This window comes from Empidonax traillii, unplaced genomic scaffold (assembly GCF_003031625.1).
Source record: "Empidonax traillii isolate 1590-97213 ecotype Southwest subspecies unplaced genomic scaffold, ASM303162v1 scaffold138:size3245559, whole genome shotgun sequence".
Taxonomy (NCBI): domain Eukaryota; kingdom Metazoa; phylum Chordata; class Aves; order Passeriformes; family Tyrannidae; genus Empidonax; species Empidonax traillii.
The window spans coordinates 2859833-2879417 of record NW_020955331.1 but is presented as its reverse complement, the minus strand read 5'-3'; the positions used below and the strand labels follow the sequence as shown (position 1 = coordinate 2879417).

General features: G+C 53.2%; 1 protein-coding gene across 1 annotated transcript in view; it reads left to right on the top strand.

Annotated features, from left to right (window-relative positions):
* The first annotated feature begins 60 nt into the window (after nt 1-60).
* The window catches only part of XXYLT1 (xyloside xylosyltransferase 1), a 33748-nt gene continuing 14223 nt past the window's right edge, over nt 61-19585 (top strand). The window contains exons 1-2 of the mRNA XM_027884125.1: nt 61-456; nt 5999-6146. Coding sequence (XP_027739926.1) covers nt 61-456; nt 5999-6146 — 544 coding nt within the window. The remainder of the gene's footprint in view (nt 457-5998; nt 6147-19585) is intronic.

Below are 19585 nucleotides of genomic sequence, written 5' to 3'. Positions count from 1 at the left end.
TGCCCAGCGCCTCGCTCGGGGCGGGCCGGGGGCAGGGCCCGGGGCGGCACCGCCCCCGCGATGGCGGCGCGGCGGAGCCCGGCGCGGCGGGGCTGGATGCGGTGCCCGCAGCCCGCGGCCCTGGCGGCCGCCGCGGCCGTGGCCGTCTGCGCCTTCTACTACCTGGGCGGTGGCGGCGAGACCTTCTCCAGCGCCACCCGCCGCCTGCGGGCCACGCCGTCCGCGCCCGCCCGCGCCGGGGCTCGCGGGCTGCACCTCCTGCTCATGTTCACCAAAGCGGAGCGCAGCCCCGCGCTCCGCGACAAGGCGCAGGCGGCGCTGCGCTCGCTGCTGCGGCACGGCCGGCTGGGCCCCGCCGACACGCTGCACCTCCACCTCGTCACCGACGGCGCCAGCCGGGACATCGGCCTGGGGCTGCTGCGGGACCTGCTACGCGGAGCCGCCTTCCGCCACCAGGTGCGCGGGGCCTGAGCGGGGCGGGCCGGGAGCGAGCGGCGCTCTGCCCGCTGCGGTGGGCGCTCCGGGGTCGCGCTCACATGTCCTGTGCGATCTTTGTGGTCTTCCCGCGGGACCCCGGGGAACAGCACGTTAGCGGGAGGAAACTCTCTCAACTAACGGCCCATGTTTCAGCTACCTGCAGAGGGCGGCGTTCACTCCCCATCTCTGCTGGAGAAGCTCCCATCGCTCCCCAGGCTCAGGAATCTTGAGGGGCTTGTTCTGTGTGGGCTGAGACTCCGCGCTCCCCACCGCTGGTGTCCTCGTGCAGCCCGCGGATTCTCACCCGAAACTGGGTGGCTGCGTGGCCTGGGAACACCTCCGGCGCACCATCTATGCTGGAAAGGAGCAGTTGCTCTAAGTACTGCTATTCTTCTAGAGACCCTTCTGTTAGTCCTGGTTCAGTATCTCAACACAAGTACCACATGTGCTCGTGAGTCAGTGGCTTCCTGAGTGTCCTGCAGGACCACGATCAGAAGAGGCTGGTGGCCTCTCCACGGGAGTGGAGAGCCTGCAGTGGCAGGAGTGCATCCACATGAGAATTGTTCGTCCTGCCTCCCAAAAACATAGCCAGTGTAGTCCGTGCAAAAGTCAAACTTTCCTTCACATCGAATAAGTATCTGAAAACTGTAAGGGTGTTAAGTTCAGAGACTCCAAGTGACTTGACTCCCCTGTCCTGGGGTGCTGCTGCAGAGCATTGTTTGGAAGTATCCTCTAGTCCTGCTGTTACTTTTTATAGCTCATCTTTCCCTTATGTAGTATTAGCCGAACTCTGCCGTGATGTGAGCAGAGGTGTAACCTTAATGTTGTTCATAGAGATACTTTCTTGGTAAATAATCCCCTTTCTTGTTTTGTTTAAACAAGCTGACACTCAGGTCACATACCTGTGGTGGGTGACCCTCACCATGTCAGCAGTGCTCAGCTCTGTGGAAGGGGTGCCCAAGTACCTCAGAAGGATTCTTGTGTGCCACAGCAGGATGGACCCACGATGGTGCAGTGCTGATGTGGTGCAACAGCCCAGCTCAGGTGTGTGGTATTATGTCCCCTGGAGGGGGAGGATCCCTGCAGCCACCATGGTGTGCATCACCTGTGCAGTCATCCCTTCTGTGTGTGTGGCTGCCTTATACCATCTGCTCTTTTGGGAAATAGACTTCTCTTTGGGCAGCCTTGCTGGCCTTGCTTCTCTAGAACAACACGGGCTGGGAGTTGGAGGTATGCAGTGATGTCTCTGTTACAGATGGGCCTCTGTCTGTAGGTTTCTGTGAACTCACAGGCAAAGCTGACTCATGGCTCAGCAAGTAGGTCGTGCATCAGAACTGATCTCTTGGGTGTGAGCAGGCAGCATGATCTGGAGGACTCAGGTGAGATCTCACTGGGATCTACTCAGTCAGCTTCTTCTGCCTCTCCTGCCAGAGTCTGATGTATCCTGGTTTCTATTGGCTAGCTGCTGACAGTACACTTTGTATCTGTTCAACTTCTCTGCTTTTAGATGGAGCTCCCAGTACAGAGCAGAGACTGTTCCTGCTTCTTAAGCGTACAGCCTTGCTCCTAATCCTGGTGCCAGTTTCTGGAATGCCAGCAGGTGACAGCACTGCTTCAGCCTTGCTGTAGCCTACTTCATTCCTCTTCTTTACTTGCAGAAAACATCTCCCTGGCTTAGACCTTTGGTGCTGCTGCTGCTAAAATATTGAAGATGATTGATCCTCTAACTCGGCCCCAGTAGTAACCCATCTCCATCCCTCCTTCTCTTGTTATCTCCAGAACACTCTCCTAGTTCTTACACTGTTTTCCTAGATCAGGCCCAGAGATGAGACTTGATAATGTGCTCAGGGGACAGCTAGAACTGCTGAGGCAGGACTGATAAAACCTCTGAACTTTACTTTTATTCTTCATGCTCAGGTTTTGGAACTTCCCTTGCCTTCCCATTCTAGCAGAGCTGGGATCATTTGACTCCTCTGTTAGAGTGAAGCCCAGAGTCAGACGTGGATCCTAACCCACGGAGAAGGTTCCTAACCCGTGGGAAAGGCTAGGGGCAGGTCTTGTCTCTCCCTGGGCAGATTCAGGAACTTTCAGTTTCCTGGAGACCGAAGCAGCCGGCAGCAGCCTGGGATCAGCGTGGAGGGTGAGGGCAGAGCGGCGGTGAGAGCAGCTCAGACAGAGGACCCTCCCGGCAGGGCAGGGCTGTCTGGGCGTAGGCGGGCGTGACGTTGCGTCACCCATCCCGCAGGGATGCACAGATGTGTCCCAGATGTGTCCCGAGAGCGCGGCCGGGCGGCGGCGGCAGAGGGAGCCCGTGCTCCGCGTGTGCGGCAGCGGGCCGGAGGGAAGGGGGGCTGGGAAGCGCCGCCCTGGCCGAGCTTCGGCCTCGCGGCCCCGGCGTGCGGAGGCTCTGGGGGTTTTTACCAGGGCTTTATGTCGGCAGTCCCAGAGAGCGTGTCCCGCCCGCCGGTCGCAGGGTGATCTCCGCAGCCTCTCCTGCTTCCCGGGCAGCGGGAAGTGCCCGGGAGAGAGCCTGGGCCAGCCTCGGCGGTCGGCACTGTGCTTATAGAGAGCCCCGGATCGCCCCGTTTTCTGCCACTCCAGCCTGTGTGCTCACGCTCCTTGTGCGGCTCCTATCGCTTATTGATTCCATTTCCCTGCCACAGTAACACGAACCGTGTGCTCGGCTTGCTGCTCGTCCTGGTCCCCTGTTCGGTTCCTGCTGGGAGTGAAAGTAACTCGGCTGCCATCACTCCGTGTTTGTGGAGAGCTGTGAGAATACTCGACATGGGAAGGAGGCAAAGTTAAAAGGAAAAGAAATTGGTGTTGTTTCTTTTCCTAGTGAATCAGTAGAAAGGGCCTTTTAGCAGTGTGGGACTTGTGTTTATAAAATTGTTCTTGTGCAGGAAACCCCTAGAACTTAGTTTTCTTAGTGTCCTCAGCAAACATGGCCAGATTTAGCTACAGGGATTTACTAAAAGCTGTTACACAAATAAATAACGCAATACAAAATTAGCAGCAGATCAACTAGCTGTGCTAAAGTCAGCAGTGAGGAGAGGAGCAAGAGTATTTCTCCCGTTATTTTTGTACAGTGATGCTTGGCACTCTGCTTTCTTTGGAAGTGACTAGAATTGGTTTGGGTTTCCCTCCCCCCACCTTTCCTACATGCTGTACAGACTTCAGGCTGCCTTTGCTGGATGCAGAAGGGTGTTACAGATGCTGCATTTCTCCTTCATGCTTCTCCAGTCCAGCCAAACCCTGAAGCTGCCCCACTCAAGCTGGGCTGGGAGCACAGCATTGCACATACCCATTGTGGGGTGGTGCTGATGGTGCTCTGCTCCATGCACAGGCTGTCAGTGCCTTTGCATATGGAGAGTAATGGTGGTTTGCTTGTTTGGTCACCTGGGATGGCTGCTGGCAGCAGCACTTGGTGTTGCTGATCTGCTCCCCACAGCTGTGCTGCTCTCCAGCCGGCGCTCACTACAATGGCACAAGCCAGCAGGGCTGGGCGAGGTGCTGCGTAATGTTACCAAGAACAGAGCTTCCTCCCCTGCAGTGTCTTGGGGAATATGTTGTGCTATCCAAAGCCAAGTGTGGCTAATGGTGAGCTCTTCCAATGCACTTTCCTGGTACATGTTGTTCTGTGTTTTTCCTGCCGCTCTGCTGCAGGCGCTTGGCCCCGAGCCTGGAGTGGGGCCGCCCTGCTGAAGGACATGCTGGCCATGGAGCCTGCACGAGGGCTCTCTTGCTGATGGCAGGGGCCAGCGGCCAAGGGTGGTTTTTTAGGGTGCCCTCCCCAGGGCTGGGGACTCAGCTGTGACTGTCCTGTAGCAGGACCCTGCTGTGGGCTCGGCCGTCATGGCCAGTGCCGGAATGGGCCCAGCACCTTGTTTGGTGTACTGCAGGTCCCACACAGCACCTCAGCGAGCTCTGCTCTGCTCTGCTCTGCTCTGCTCTGCTCTGCTCTGAGAGCACTTTGGGGTAACGTGTTCTGCAAGAAGCTGTGGAAGGAGGAAGCTCCACATTGCTCACTGCCTCTGTGCCAGCCTCATTGGGCATCAAAGCAACCCCTTGTGAACCCCAAAGAGGGGATGGTCATTGCACCAGCACAGGCTCCAGAGCTGCCTTCTCTAAAGCACTGGGTTTGGTTTATGGTTTTTTTTTATTAAAAAAAAGTAAGTTCTCTCTCCTGCATGTTCCCCTTTTTCTTAAGCAGATGAAGTTTTAGTAAGGAAAATAAATGAAATTGTAGAGCCATTGGAATAATTTAGTTTGGAAGGGACCTACAAAGACTGTGGGCTGAGCTCCCTCCTGAAGGCAGGGCCAGCTTGGGGAAGTGTCCTGGTATCCCTCAAACAAGGGGGATAGGCTACCCTGTTCAAAATTCAAGTGTTCCTGCAAAGTTGTGTTCTTGCTGGCCTTCAGTTCCAGCAAGACTCTTCCTGTTTTCCCTGGCCTGAAGAAGGCAGCACAACCTCGAGTCTCCACACTTCCTGCCCTCCCTCCCCCTTATCGGCACCGAGGTCATGTCCCTCGTCTTTCTTAATTATCCCAAAAATCCCTCTCATTATCTTGTGGGATTCAGTGACCTGTATCTTTCTGTGGGTATAACGAGCTGCGTGAAAGTTCCTGTTCATCAGACTTTGATTAAAATAAATTTTAAGCTTGTACAATTTCAGTAGCTGACAAGGTGCATTTGGGGTTGCTCCTGTTTCTGGGCCACAGCCATGATCCAGGCAGGCGTGTCAGGGCCCGTGCTGGTGCATGGGCTCCCACAGGGCTGAGGGGTGCAGAGCAGTGCTGGCTGAGCACCAGCAAAGCTCCAGCACAGGTGGGCTGGGATCCATGTAGAGCAGTTACTCAGCTCTGCTGTAACTCATAATGTTTGGGTTTTCATCCACGTGCTGCGGCCCGTCCTCCCTTCCCCTATCCAGCCCTGGTGGGATGTGCTGCAGAGATTGCCTCCAATCTCTGAAGTTGCCTCCAATGGCTGAAGTTGCCTCCAATGGCTGAAGTTCAGGAAATCCAGGCTGCATCCTGGCCCTGTCACAGCCTGCCTCTGTAGCAGGGAGCAAGCCTTGGTCCTCGGGGTAAGTGACGTGGTCTGACCTCTAAACGTTGTGATGCCAGAGCCTGAAGCAAACTGTCACCTCTTCTGATGGACTCCATATGGGACACCTGATATGTGATTTCATCAGGCAGTGGGAACAGAAAAAAATCACAAAACATGGAACACACTTGGTTGTGTGAGTGGATTTGAGTTTTTGCCCATCTTACAGTTATGAAATGGCTGTAAAAGTCCTTCCCTCCTTTCCCTGCCTCACGTGACTGGCTCCTGTGGCAAGGGGACATAGAGGGGCCAGTGCAGCCAGGCCCCTTTGTGCAGTTGCAGTGCCACTGGCATGATTTGTGCTTTAACAACCTACCCCCTTACCCTGTTCCAGTGTGGGCTGAGCAAAGGCTGCTGGAGCTGGGCCAGTCCCCAGAGGCAGCAGCTGAGTGGTGATTCTGGTGTCTCTCCCAGGTAATAGTCCATGATGTGAATGAGCTGACGGAAAAGCTGTTTCCCATTGTTGAAGCCATGCAGAAACATTTCAGTGCTGGATCAGGGACCTACTACAGTGACTCCATCTTCTTCTTGTCAGTTGCAATGCATCGCATCATGCCCAAAGGTAAGCCTCTGCTGAGCTGCCTCCAGCAACACAGGCTCTCTTTTTCTTCTGCACAGAGATGTTATCCAATACTATTTGAAATGCAAAGTCAATAAAGTTCTGGGGTGGGCTTCTGGGATTCTGCTCCTTTCTGCAGAGTGATGGACTCATCAGTCCAAGATCGCCCACATCCAGGTCTCCACTGGTGTGAGTGACAGGAGGTTCTCTGTGCCATATGGCAGCTGGCCATGCCCTCATGCCATGAGATGGTGGGAGAGGTGAGACAGGAGCAAACGTGTCTTCCCTGTGTGTGTTTACAGCCCCCCTCACCTTTGGGGTGGCAGCAGAAAGAGGTGCTGTGTGCCTGTGGTGCAGCTGTGCGCTCTGGAGCATTGGCACAGGGCAGTTGTTGAGCCTTTCCTCTGTGCTTCAGGGAGCTCTTGGAAAGCTTTGCTGATTAGTAGCCACTGATCACTTCAGTTTCCTTACTGTGCCTTTGCTCTGCTGTTATCGACTGTGGGAACAACTATAAATCTGCAGGAAAATAAGGCAGCTGGCAGAAGGGGCTTGGCTCAGCTGATGCCATGTTTTCTTTCCCTGTGTGCAGCTGGCTCTCCTGGGACCAGCATGCTGTCTAGCCTTTGACTGGTTACACAAGGAGGGTGTTGCATCCCAGGGCTCCAAACCTCTCCACTGGAGCTCCCCCGACCCTGCCGGTCCATTCCCAGTGCTGGTCCCTGGGCTCTCCCTGTCGGCTGCCTCGCTGGCCTGACACACTGGTGATGGCAGCATCCCCTCCTGGGCTGGCCATCCCCATCCTGCCTGGACCATGGCAGGGTGCAGGTGGCAGTGATGACAAGGACCCCGGGATCCTGCCTGGCTGTACACCTGCCCCAGGAGGAGGTGACCAGCCTCTTAAGTTGTTTGTGAATGAGATGGGAGCAAATATAACTACCCTGTGCCCCTGCTGAGTCCTGCCCAGTTTGGCTCTACCCACTAGCTCCTACCTCTGCACTGCTTCGTGAGGCTTCTTCTGTCCTTTGTGGACTTGCCCTTGTCCTCCTGGCATGGCCATCCCACACTAACTCCTTAAACAGTGGGACAGTGGTGGCCCGGAGGGTCCCATCCAGCCTCCACTGATTATTACTATGTGGGCTTCAGCAAATGTGCTATACTTCACTCTCCATCAAACTTGGGTGATTTTTTGTGTGTCTGGTGCTGTCTGCACTGCGAGGGCTTTGAAGTACGCTGCATACAAATGATGGTATTAACGCTGGCTAATTCACTCCTCCCGATTCCCTTCTCTGTCTTTACTGTGTGCTAAAGATATCTGTGTCGTGCTGCCTGCCAGCAAGAAGCTTCTCAGTCTGAAATGCCTTTTCTCAGTTCATCAACCCGACTCTATTTGCTCTCCCTCATCCTGGTGGGACTTTCAGTGGTCTGTTCAGGGCACAGGATGTTTAAAGAGGCATTTTTACAGTTTCATGATCTTAGTTTTTGTTTCAGAAGCTGCTAGTAAAGCTGATTTATGTTTCCCTTGCAAGGGAGGTCAGATTTACTGTGCTGTGTGCCTGGTGATTTATGGGGCTGGCCTGGCTTCCTGGCCCCTTCCCTGTGCAGCCGGCACTGGGTTGGAGGCATCAGGGAAGGCTGCAGCTCTGCTGCCCACTCACAGGCTTGTGGGTGGTGTGGGAATTGCACTGGGCTCCTACGACGGCTGATTTGGAGGGGGGCACCTTCAGGTCTTGGGTGTTAAACCATTCTCTGGAGGTGTAATGCTCTCCCAACTGCCCCTCTAAGCACGTGGCTCTATGAGCCCATAAGAAGCTCACACAAACCATGGCTGAGGGACGGAGGAAAGAGGAAGTTTATTGGGGATGGGGGCTTTTATGGCTTTCAGGGGAGTTGAAAAGGGACCAATTACAGGGTCAAGGTACTACAGAAAAACCCATTCAGGTAAAGAGTTAATAGCCAATACAAAGAGGTGAACAAAGGCCAATGAGAAGACCTAAGGATATCTTCTCAGAACATTCCTGCATAAGGGTTCTTTGCAGGGGGTGTCGGGAAGGAGAAGCAGTGACTCAGCAAAATACAGAAAAGCCATCTTAAGATCTGTTTAAACAACATTAAAAACTTCCATTTCTATAACATTTGAGCTGTTTTCTTCTTTTCCTTCACCAGTCCATCTCTGACAGGACTTCTTCCATCCTACATATGGTAAATCCATTGCTACAGGCTCCTGCTGCTCTCCTGGCTCTGACAAGCCAGCATCTACTGGTCTGGAGAATCCACTTTGCTAAGTTGGAGGAGAAAGGACCAAGCCTTCCTTTTGAGGCACTATCTACATTTTCCTTGGTGTGTTTCTCCTGCCCTGAATGCTGTGTGTCTTTTTCTGCACCTCTCCAAGCACATCTGGCTCCATAGCATTAGCACTATTTTTTTGTGGAAGACAGATTTGATGGGAAGCTTGAGCACCCTCCAGCAGAAATGAAGGCCCTGATCTGAATATTAAATTCTATTGTGTGTTTGTTTGCATCTGCATTAATCAGTCTATATTTTTTTTTTAGCAGCTAGCAGCCTTTGCATTAAAGTTGCCTGGCTTTAGTTTTCTGAATTTATCATTTTTTGAAGGGAAGCATTTCCATAGTATCATGACTTAGCGATTTGTTTGGAGTCTTTGGGTTGTGACAGGGCACTGACTTTGTAGGCCAATGGTTTTTTGTTGTTTTTTTTAAGGATTTTTGTGGAACACGTGCTAGCTGCATGCATATTGCACTGAGGATAAATGGGTTTTGCCACTCAGCTGCTCTGTCGTTCACTGTTGCTTGGGATCCTTGCCCAAAAAACTTCCCGATCTAAAACCTGCAGTTGCCAAGTTATAATATAACAGCTTCTTAGCTGGTGTAAATCATGGAACACTCTTGCCTTAAATGTCTTATATCAGTGGAGTTAATCTGATTTAAACCAGCTGGAGACTTGGTATGCAGCACACAGAAGTGCAGACTGCATAACTCTTGTCTGTGCTCAAGGCTCATAAATCCCGTTTTAATGTGTTGTGGCCAGGCCTGGGGAGCTGGAGCAGCGCTTGATCCATCACAATGGTTCTGCAAGGGAGAAGTGATGGGAAGGTTACACAGGGAGAGGACAAACAGGTTCAGGATTAGGAGGGCCTGCCAGGATAAGGACAATTCCAGCATGAAATGGTCCTGAGACTTGCGGAGCAGGGCAAGGAGGAGGGAGAGCAAGGATGCAGACCTTTTCATTTTCCTTTTCAATAAGCCCATCCAGAAGGAACGTTCCCAACTGGCTTCAATCTCTCTAATCACTTGTCATTTTAGTTATTTAACTTCAGAGGACCCGGCAAGCTTTTAACACCTTCCTGGTGGCACAGGCAAGGGGAGGAGGAGTTGAGGTGAAAGAAGGGCTGCTGTGAGCTTCACAGGGAATTCTTGGCCCCCATCCTTGGTCCAAGTCAGGTAGTTTTCAGAAAGAATTAATTTAGCAAGTGGTTATCCTCATCAGCTGGTGGGCCAAGGGAGAGATGTCAGCATCCAGAAGCTTGGGCAGAGCTTTGAAAACTACTGTTTGGTGTTCGACTTCATTGATTTTGCTGACTGTGCTGCAGCAGGATGACCCTGTGGGAGAAGAAGCAGAGGGAAAATGAGATGTGACGGAGAAGCAGTTTTCTGGCTTCTCTTTGCCAGCTTGGACAGAGGAGTGGAGTCCATTAGCTCAGGGAAGGCTCTGAAACCTGGTTGAAGGTACTGTGCCTCATGCAGAGTGAGGGTATTTAGCAGAAGTTGACTGAAGATAGTATTTGACAAATTGGAGGCAGCAGGGTTTCCTGGCTGTACAAGCAGCTGGCTCTCTTCCTAGGGAGTAGCATCATCTCTAAACGTGGCCTCCTTGTCCCCTGCTGTGTTCTCACTATCCAGCCCAGCCTGAAGGCAGAAGCTGTGAGCAAGGGTGGGAAGATGAGCATGAGCTGCAAAGGGCCCCTGGGCTCTGCTGTCCTCGTGCAGCACACCGCATCTTCCATGTGCTGTAGAGGCATGTGGGGACTTGGTGCCTGAAAATTTAGGAGCTTGGTCTGCACGTGCATTTGGTAAGGTAAGTGGCTTGTAGGAGGACTAAGCAGCAAGGGGAGAAGTGGGTAAGTTTCTGTGTGACTAAACAAAGATGTGGAGCTACAAGGAAAGAGAAGAGTGGCACTCATGACTATGTATTGCTGAAATTTATGGCATATCAACGTGGTCTGCTGAAAAACAAATGGAATAGGTTTGGAGAAGGGCAGTGGCTTCTGTATGGGACAAGCCTGGTTGACTTGGGACCCTCCAGTCTGTGGGGGTGCCTGGCTGAGGGAGTTATGGTGTGGTCCATGAAGCCACGAGCCATGCAAGGCAGATGTTTGTACAAGAACTGGGGGGCATCAGAGTTGGTAAGAAGTGGGTTTGAAACAGAGTGCCATGATCTGTGGAGCTCCTTGCTGCAGGATGTTATAGGTTTTGGATTTCCTCATGGATGAGGACATCATGGCAATCTTCTGTCTGATGGACATTAAGCCTCAGGGTCTCGCCGAGCTGTAGGCTGCAGGAGCATGTTGTGGGGACACGGCTGTGTGTGGTGGGGGGAAGCATGGATGGCTGGTGTGGGTGAATAAGCAGCACCATGTCCAGGGAAGTGGCTGCCAGCAGGAGCTGTGCCTTTGGCTTCATAGCTGCTGTCCAGATTTAATGTCTGTGGCACACTGGGATCAGTGGGAGGTCCAGTGGTCTCCCTGGCCTCAGACTCTGAACTGGACCTTTTCTCCAGCTCATTGTCAACAGCTGTACTCATTGTTAAGCATAGACCAGATTATAATGATGTTTGTTCAAACTGCTTGCTAATGACCAAGCCCCAGGCCGCTTGGGGTTTGGTGCTGCTTGCAGCAGGATCCAGCTGCTGGCTCCAGCTTGGTCTCCCATGAAACTGATATCAGCCTTTGTCTGCCCTGGGAGTACCGGTCTGGACACAGTGGTCTCTGTGAGCATCAGCTTTCGCCTTTCCCACCGAGCAGAGCGGGAGGGAGGGCAAAGGCCAGGGAGGAGACATGTTAGAGCAGGCGCTGAGCTGTGCTCTGCTTTCTCAGGGTACCTTGCCTGTGCTGAGGCCGAGCACTCCTGTCGCTGGCTGTGAAAGTGGAGAGCCTGAGAGCTGGGGAAGGGGTTAAGCAGAGAGGTATCAGGAAAACAGTCTGTTTACTGGAATAACGCCTTGGCAAATAACTCTATTCTGCTAGCATGCTTCTGGAGAAGCTGGCAGGCAGCATCCTGAAAACATTGTCCATTGTGTTTGTAGGGGTGTGTGCGTGAGGGTTCAACGCTGCAGCTGTAGCGTTTGAATCCGTAGTGCTGGATTGCCCAGGTCAGACTCTGTTTGCCCATGGGGTCCCTACACCTGATGTTTCCCCTCAGCAGCACCCATGTTCAGGGACTAACAGTGCACAGACCCTGTGTCACATGGTGCATCAGAGCTCTCTGAGATGGAGCCTGGCAGAGGGAGATGGGGAGACAGCACTCCCTCTTCTTCCTCCTGTCAGCTGTGAAGCAATTCCTGGTGCATGGGACAGCTGCCCAGAAGACTCAGCAGATTACATTGTAGTAAGTGAGGGTTTTCAGAATGCGTCACTCCTGATCCTTTATTGCTGGCTGAGCGCTGCCATCACTGCTGAGTCCCACCACACTGGGGTACACAGAGATGCAGTGGTTGGGAGAGCGCTAGGAGAGTGCCCTTGTCTCAGATGTTCCAGGCCTGACTGTGTGTTACCAAAGGGGAGATGTGAAGAGGCACAGAAAAGCAGGGTCTGTGGCAGAGTCGTGGGAGACGGCCCCAGAGCCACGTGCTCCCGAGCCACAGTTCCCATGGGATGCTATAGTAGCTGAAGGGTTTCTTTTCTGGCAAAAATGTTTCCATCTTTACGGGGATGGAGGGAGTGTTGATAGTTTCTGGTGTGCTCTCGTAACCTCCCTCCCTGCTTCATGCTGCAACTACATGAAAAACATCCAGATTCCTTTTCCAGCCTGTCTCCGGGCTGCACACACTCATGTCAGATGCTGTGATGGGAAGAGAAGAAGCTTGAGTGATCAATTTGTGAGCAATAGGGAGAGTGGTGCCAGCCATTGTTCCTTGCTGGAGTGAGCCTGTTATGCCAAGGGAGTTGTTTTTGTGAACTTTTTGGGAGCAGGCAACAGCAGACCTCTGAATAAGCCCACCCCAGGTAAACACCAGAAGCTTTGGGCTTGTAGGGGGGTCCTTACCTGCTGAGATGAGCTGCTAACCCTGTCTGGCTGCCTGTGAGATGTGCCTCTCGTGGCAGGAGAGCCCCTTGGACCCAGCCCTGCTGCTGTGGAGGTGTCAGGAAGGGCTGCTGTGATGAGAGGGATGCGGATGCTGCTCAGCAGGTGCCTGGAAGCCCCCTGGGTGCTGCGTCACGGCGGAGACTCCTTCCCTGCGGCCCTGCTGCCTCTGGGGGCCAACACGACCTGCCCCCTGGGGGTAGTGTCACTTCTCATAATTTCCACTGGCTGCCCCTTGCTGTGGTGCCACCATCGATTATTTTTGGATGTCCTAGATCTGTCAGGCCAGGGCAGGCGTGTGTGACTGTTTTCCCCCTCCCCGCAGAGCAGCAGGGTCTCATCACCTGCTGATGTGGGTGGGTGCTGACCTCCTCTGTCCCCAGCCAGACCAGCTGCCCGATCCCCAAAGGGTTGGAAGGTGCTGGGGGTCACCCAGCATTGATGCTGGGGCTGCTCTTCCCCACAGCCTCTCTCCCCACTCTGCCATGGCTCATTAGAGCTTAGCAGGAAGAAACAAGTACAAAATCTGCCTACAGCCCCTTCCCCCAGTGTGTACAGTTAAACAGGACATAAGCACGGAGAATTTATTATCCTGTATCTCTTTTTGGTTTCCCTTTCCGTCTCACCTGCTCGTTACTTCACAGCTTTCCATCCACACCGTTTTGTAATTTATAGCAACCTGGAATCAAGCCTTATTTTTTCTGATTAAAAGGTTTCCTGCTGCTCTTCCTCCAGCTCCAAGAAGTGTCTTCACACTCCTCCCCCAGCAGCACCACATATTAAACACACAGCAAACAGCATTTTCAGCTCCATCCTGAAAGCTGTCACGTGCTCAGCGATGTTCCTGCCTTGGAGTCCAGTTAAGAGCCAAAGTGTTGAGCACTGCTAAATATTAGTCCCTCAGACCTTGATGGATCACAAGGATACACTTGGATGCACAGGAAAAATTAATTTTCTGGAACAAAACACATCTGTCTCCTGCCAAGTCTTCCCCATCCCTCTGGTTGTGGGGTGTGGAGCAAGGCGATCAGAGCGATGCCACTTGTCAATACCTGGAGACATTTCTGCTGCTCCAGACCCCTGAGCTCACCCAGGTGCCTGCTCTGTGTGGGTGGTAGCGATGATTTGTCATCTATCTGGGGCAGGCAGCCTAATTTTTTAATTAGCTGATAGGCTGATTAGCTGCTGTGCTGCAGCCACTGCTCTGCTCTACTGGATGCCTAATCAGTGCTGCAGAAACCTGGTTAGTGCCAGGGGCATGTTAGCAGCAGGAGGCACATCTCCCTTCAACTCCTACTCTCCCCTGGTGCCCTGTGTGCAGAGGAGGGAGGCTGCTTGATGGGAAGGGGGCTGCTGGGCTGCCCCAAGGAGCAGAGGAGACCCTTGGTTGCATGGCAGAGGTGAGGACCTGTCTTCAAGCAGGCGGCTGGAAGGTAAGCTGCACTGTACCTTGGCAAGCAAGCTCTGCTGGTGCAGGGCTTTGTAGGGTCGTCTTCTGCTGGGATGGTGGGCTCTGGAGCAGTAGTAGGCCCTGAGAAGGGGGACTGCAGGCCCGCAGTTGCCAGCATGCTGGCAGCAAGCTCAGGGGAATGTGCTGTGCTTGCACACCTACAGGTGTGCCCCTGCCTGGGCTGCTTCCCCTGGGCAAGGCTCTCCGGTGCTGCCAAGGTCAGCTGCATGGGCAGCGGTGATTAATCCTGGAAGCAGAGGGGGAGTCTTTCTGTGGAGAAAACATGGCCTGGCCAGGGCAGCACACAGCCGGAGAGGAAGCTGCTTACAGCCCTGCTGACAGAAGGAGGGAGAGCAGCCAGGGGCAGCTGGCAGTGGGGGGGCAGTGAGCCAAACCCAGGGAGCCTCTAATGAAGGGCAGGATGGAGATCCCAGTGTGTTTGTGTAAATAAACTGTGTGTCTCCACACTGGGATTGCCGAGGCACTGGCATTGCTGCCGGGCACTGCAGCTGTTGCTTGTGCCCTGCTCCCTGCTGCAGCTGAGGCATTCAGGGGCAGCAGTCTTCTGCTGGGCAGCACTCTCTGGGTTGCACAGAGCCCCTCCAGAACCTGTGACCCGCTCTGTGCCCATGCCTGGCCTTGGTGCTGGCCGTGGGAGTGGAGTTTGTCTTGGCCACATGTCTCCCTGAGCCGGCATGGGTGGAGGATCCTGGTTTCACAGCCATCACGGGCAGCTTTGTGGGTCTGTGTGCTGCTCCTGGCAGGAACACTGCCCACTGGAGTGGGGGCAGCTGCTGCCCTTCTCCAGGAGGTTTATTGACCAGGGCAGTTGTCTGAAAGTTACTGCTGGTCCTTTGCAGCTCCTTCCATCCTTGGGATCTGGCCCTGTCATGATGGGGACAGCCAAAAAAACCTTCTACCTTAAAGAGAAGCAGGGGCAGTCAGAGCCAAGCTCAAAGCGGTGCAGAGAGGAGGAGGGGAAGCTGTCCAGGTGTTCCCAGCGTTTGCAGACCTGAGCCCTCCAGCCTTTTTGACCCCAACTTGAAGAGCCTGGGCCACCTGGCCCTTTTCCTTTTGATGGTCCAAGTCAAGTGGCAAAATGCACAGCCACCTCCTGGCCCTTCCCCAGACCCTGCTGCAGTCCTGCAACACACAGAGCTGCAGCCAGCAGGGGACACTCCTGTCCCTTGGCTGCAGTGTGTCACCCATGCTGCGACTCTGCAGAAGGGTCTTTGAGCTTGTCTGCCTCCAGCAGCTCTCTCTCCCTGCCCATCATCCTGCCCTCACCAGGCCATTGCCTGGCCACTGCCCCCCTTGCTGTCTCCTGAAGGACAGAGGGGGATCCTGCCTCCTTGTGTTGCCCAGCTGGCTGCTGCTGGCTCCATGGAAAAAGGCAAAGCCATGCACTTTGGTCATCGAGCTCACGTACCATAGTTGGCAATCCCAGCAGTGTCCTCCTTGGTCTCGCCTCTTAAGGTGCCAGCCTTTGGCCCCAGAAGTTGCTGTTGTGATGCAGAGGAGGTCAAAGTGCTCCCATCTAATACGTACCAGGTTGGACTTGATGATCTCAGAGGTCTTTTCCAGCCTAAACAGTTCTATGATTCTGTGTTGGAGAAGTCTCTCCTCCTTGGCATGGGGTATCAGAATGTTTAGGTCCTTAAAAACAGGTTTGTTGAGACAGGTGGAGCTGCCGGTGAAGATGATGTCCAGAGCAGAGCCAAATGACCACCAGCCTTGGTGACAGGTGTTTGCTTCAGGAGTGTGTGAGATTTGGGCACAGTGCAGCCTGGTGGGGTAGTGGCCTGTCCCCTCCTGCCTCCCACTTCTTGCTTGCAGCATCTCCAATGCCAGACCAGCTGTAGGCAGGATTTTGTACTCTGAGGGGGTTGAGTTTGTGCCACCTTGAGTCTGTCAGCGGGTTGGAGAGTTTCACCACCTCCAGGAGGTTTCAATTCTTGCTGCTTCTGCTCTACAACTATTAAGCTACTGCTCAGTTATCAGTGATTTAGACCATACCATTTGCTGGGCAGCTTCTGTCCTTTACAGATGGCAGCTCTCCATTTTGCTCTTTGTTCCTGGACACAGGTAACTTTCACTCCTTTCACTTCTCCTTGTCAGTGGTGACATGCCTCTGCCCCACATCTGGCATGGTTTGTATGGAAGTGGGAGGTTAGGAGCCAAGGCCAGCACTTGCATCCCAGCCCTGCACCTGCTGTCTGGGGTCAGCTTTGCCAGGATAGTGACCCTCATACAGAGAAAGTTGTTAGGATGAGTGTAAATGAGTTTGGCTACAGAACAGCCTGCTGCTCTGGGCAGGCTCCCACCTTTGTATTGCTTCTTCATCTGACCCTCCATCCACTGTCATGTAGTTCTAAATTCACTATATACATTTTTTTCAGTCCATCCTCTCAACTCAGGTTGGGGAAAAGTAGTCTTAGCCCACAGGCAGGTTCAAGGATACCCAGCCATCATGGCTGCCATCCATCTCTTCTCCTTCCTGTGCCCCCTACTGCCACTCATGGTCCTGCCTGATGCTTCTGAGAAGAGCATTTACATGGTCATAGAATCATATGATGGTTTGGATTGGAAGAGACCTTAAAGATCATGTTTCCAACCCCCTGCCATGGACAGGCAGGTTGCTCATCTAGACCAGATTTGCGTCTAAGTGTCTCATCATGTGTTGGTGGGTGGCCTGGCTTGCTGCATGCCCACTCTGTCCCTGCTGTGCTGTGGGGTCTATGCTTACTGGCAAGGGCTGTCAAACTTGCTGCAGAAGCTGTCCCCTGCTGGAGGGGCTTCTGGGCATCACTCAGAGCATCCAGACAACCTGACAGGCCCCTCAGCACACACACACAGGGTGCCTGTCCATGTGCTGGCATAGCTCTGCTGGGTCCTGCCAGAGAATGCGGAGCAGCAGGACACAGGGAGGTGACCTCTGCCTGCCTGTGCCCCCTTGCTGGGATGAGGCTGTGAGATCACACATCCCTGGAGCTGGCCTTTCTCCTCTTGACATGGCTAGAGGGAGGATTTGAGCCAAGCCTGGAGCACAGCCCTGCTGTGGCTGCTGGTACAAGGCTACAGTAAAACATTACGAGCTTTTAATGGGGCCAACCTGTGTTGTAAAGCTGTCACTGCTAATGGAGACCATCTCTGCTTTGAGTGGCACAGCTCCTCTTTCTGTGCCGCGGCTGGAAGAGCCGGAGCTGAGCAGAATGGAGGGTGATACACAGTATGCCAAAGTTAAAAAACTGGCTGCTGAGCAGAACACTCTCAGCCTTTCCCCACATTTCCAGCTGGATCCCTCCAAGCAGTCTGTGCCTAAGAGAGCACGCGATTCCTCCACCCCCACATGGCAGCCAGGACAAAGCGCTTGATACATCATAAATATTAGTGCCTGGCCCCTTGCCAGTCCCAGTCAGAGAAATCATCTTGACCATTAATCTGAACATGCAAGCTGCATCTGGCAAAGTAGTGCTTAGTGTCACCCATGCTCAGTTGTGTCTGCAGTGTTGCAGTTCATGCTTGCTTTAAAGAAAACTTTAAAAAAAAAATAAAAGAAAAACAAGAAAGAAAGCAAAAAAAGGAAAATAAGAAGCACTTAGTGCTTTCTGAGTCTACTTTCTTATTGAGTGTTTCCTGAGGTCTCTGCTGGCACAGCATGGGACCAGTGTGTGGGGGCGAGCCCATCACAGGGAGCCTCTAATGAAGGGCAGGATGAAGAACCCAGTGTGTTTGTGTAAATAAACCATGTGTCTCCATGTGGAGACGGGGGCTTCTTGTGGCGCTGGCATCGCTGCCTGGCACTGCAGCTGCACTTGTGCCCTGCTGCCTGCTTAGCCAAGGCTTTTGGGGATGGCCAGATGCTGCTGATGGGCAGCACCCTCTGGGTTGCATGGGGACCCTCCAGAGCTTTTCACCTGTTGGGGTGCTGGGGCAGGCGGGGCTGGATTGGAGCTTCCTCCAAGCTCAGCTTTCGTTCTCCACTGTGATTAATTGCAGTTGGCATTCATCTGTAATTTTAGAGAACAATCGGATGGCGTGCCTCACAGTTGATTTTATTGAAACCTGACGAGGTGTCAGAAGGCTGCTGTGCACTGGGCGTAGTTGTGCTGGGATCCCCCTGGGATCCCCTTCCCCTGGTCCCAGCTTTGGCAGTACCTTGGAGGGCTCAGGCCGTGTTTCTCCCCCCGTGTTTCTTTGGGGCTGAGCCTGTGCTGTAGCTCTGAGGTCTCCTTGCCCTCGAGTTTTGTGACCAGTCTAGATATTCTCAAGTGCAGTAGTGTCAAGGATTTGGAGTTTTACCCTGCTATGGTATGGGCCACTGGGGAGATTTGGTGTATTTGGGATACATGTCTTGTTCCTTGTTGCACAAATCCACTGCTCTGCTTATTCACATGCTTGAGTTGCACTGGCCATTTCTAAGGCAGTTCAGTAGCCTGGGGGAAATTGCTTTCAGGTCAAGACCTGCTTTAGCCTGTGGTGAATTACTGCGCCTGGGTTTTAAATCTTTGCAAACAGAGGATTATGGTGATGGTAAATACTAGGTAGACCTGGGGATTGCCGTACTGCCAGATGAAGGGAGCATGGCCTTTCCCTTTAGCAGATAGAGCGTGATGGATGTTAAAAAAATAAATTGAGATACAGCCTGGGTTGTATCTTAGATACTATTTCTCCTTGATTTATATTTCTGCTTGGATGCTTCATAGAGTAAGAGTAAGCAGTATATTTCTTGCTTAACCTCACAGAGCCTTTTTGTTCTTAAATGAGGACAGCGTGGTAGGTATGACCAATTGCCAAGAACCCCAGATTAGTGCAAGATCTGCAAAAAATTCAGAGCTGCTGTGCAGCCCAACATCTGCTTGAAACACAAACAACCAAGTGATGAACATGTTTGAGATGGTGAAGCTGCAGTCCCATGCCAGGCGATAGCTGCTGGTGCCTGGCTGTTCTCTGGTCTCTAGTCCCAGTGGTGGGTTTGGGGGCTTAAAACAGAGCAATGCCTTCTGCTGTCAGCAGCCCAGTAGTAGCCAACAGCCTGTCCTGAGGGTGAGGGAGTGAGGAACCATAGTGGTGGGAAGGCTGGAGTGTTGGCAGTGCCCCAGTGACGCCAGCCTGATGGGAAACCCTGCCCGTAGGCATGGTAGATGCAGGCAGCAGAAGGTGAGGGCAGGCAGAGCTTGTTCTCCTGCCTGCAGGTACTGGGCAGGAGGAAAAATGAGGGCCTGGTTTGCTAATTGCTGTGGAAGTGGTGGTGACAGGCAGGTGTAGCCTGCAGGGAGCTGTAAGGGCACCTGTGCACAGGGAGTGGGGCTGAAACAGGTTGACGCAATCCAATTAGTTCCGAGTGCTAAGCAACCTGGCCAATTTGCTCTTGGCTTTTATAACACATATGAATAGTGGTGGCATTACATAATGCCATGGGGGATGGTTCCACTCCACTTCCAATCCCTGAGGAGGGCTGAAGATGCTCATAGCTTTGCCTGTGGCTGGGGGAACTCATCTGATGGTCTGACCTGCCGCCGTGTTTGTGTTCTCTGCATTGCACTGGGCCTGCTGCAATCCATACAGCATCCCCAGATCCACCTGGGACAAACAGCCTTGACAAGGCACATTTCCTGCACCCTCTCCCAAGCAGCATCTCCATCCATCAGTCTTATGTCCTGCAGTGGAGACAG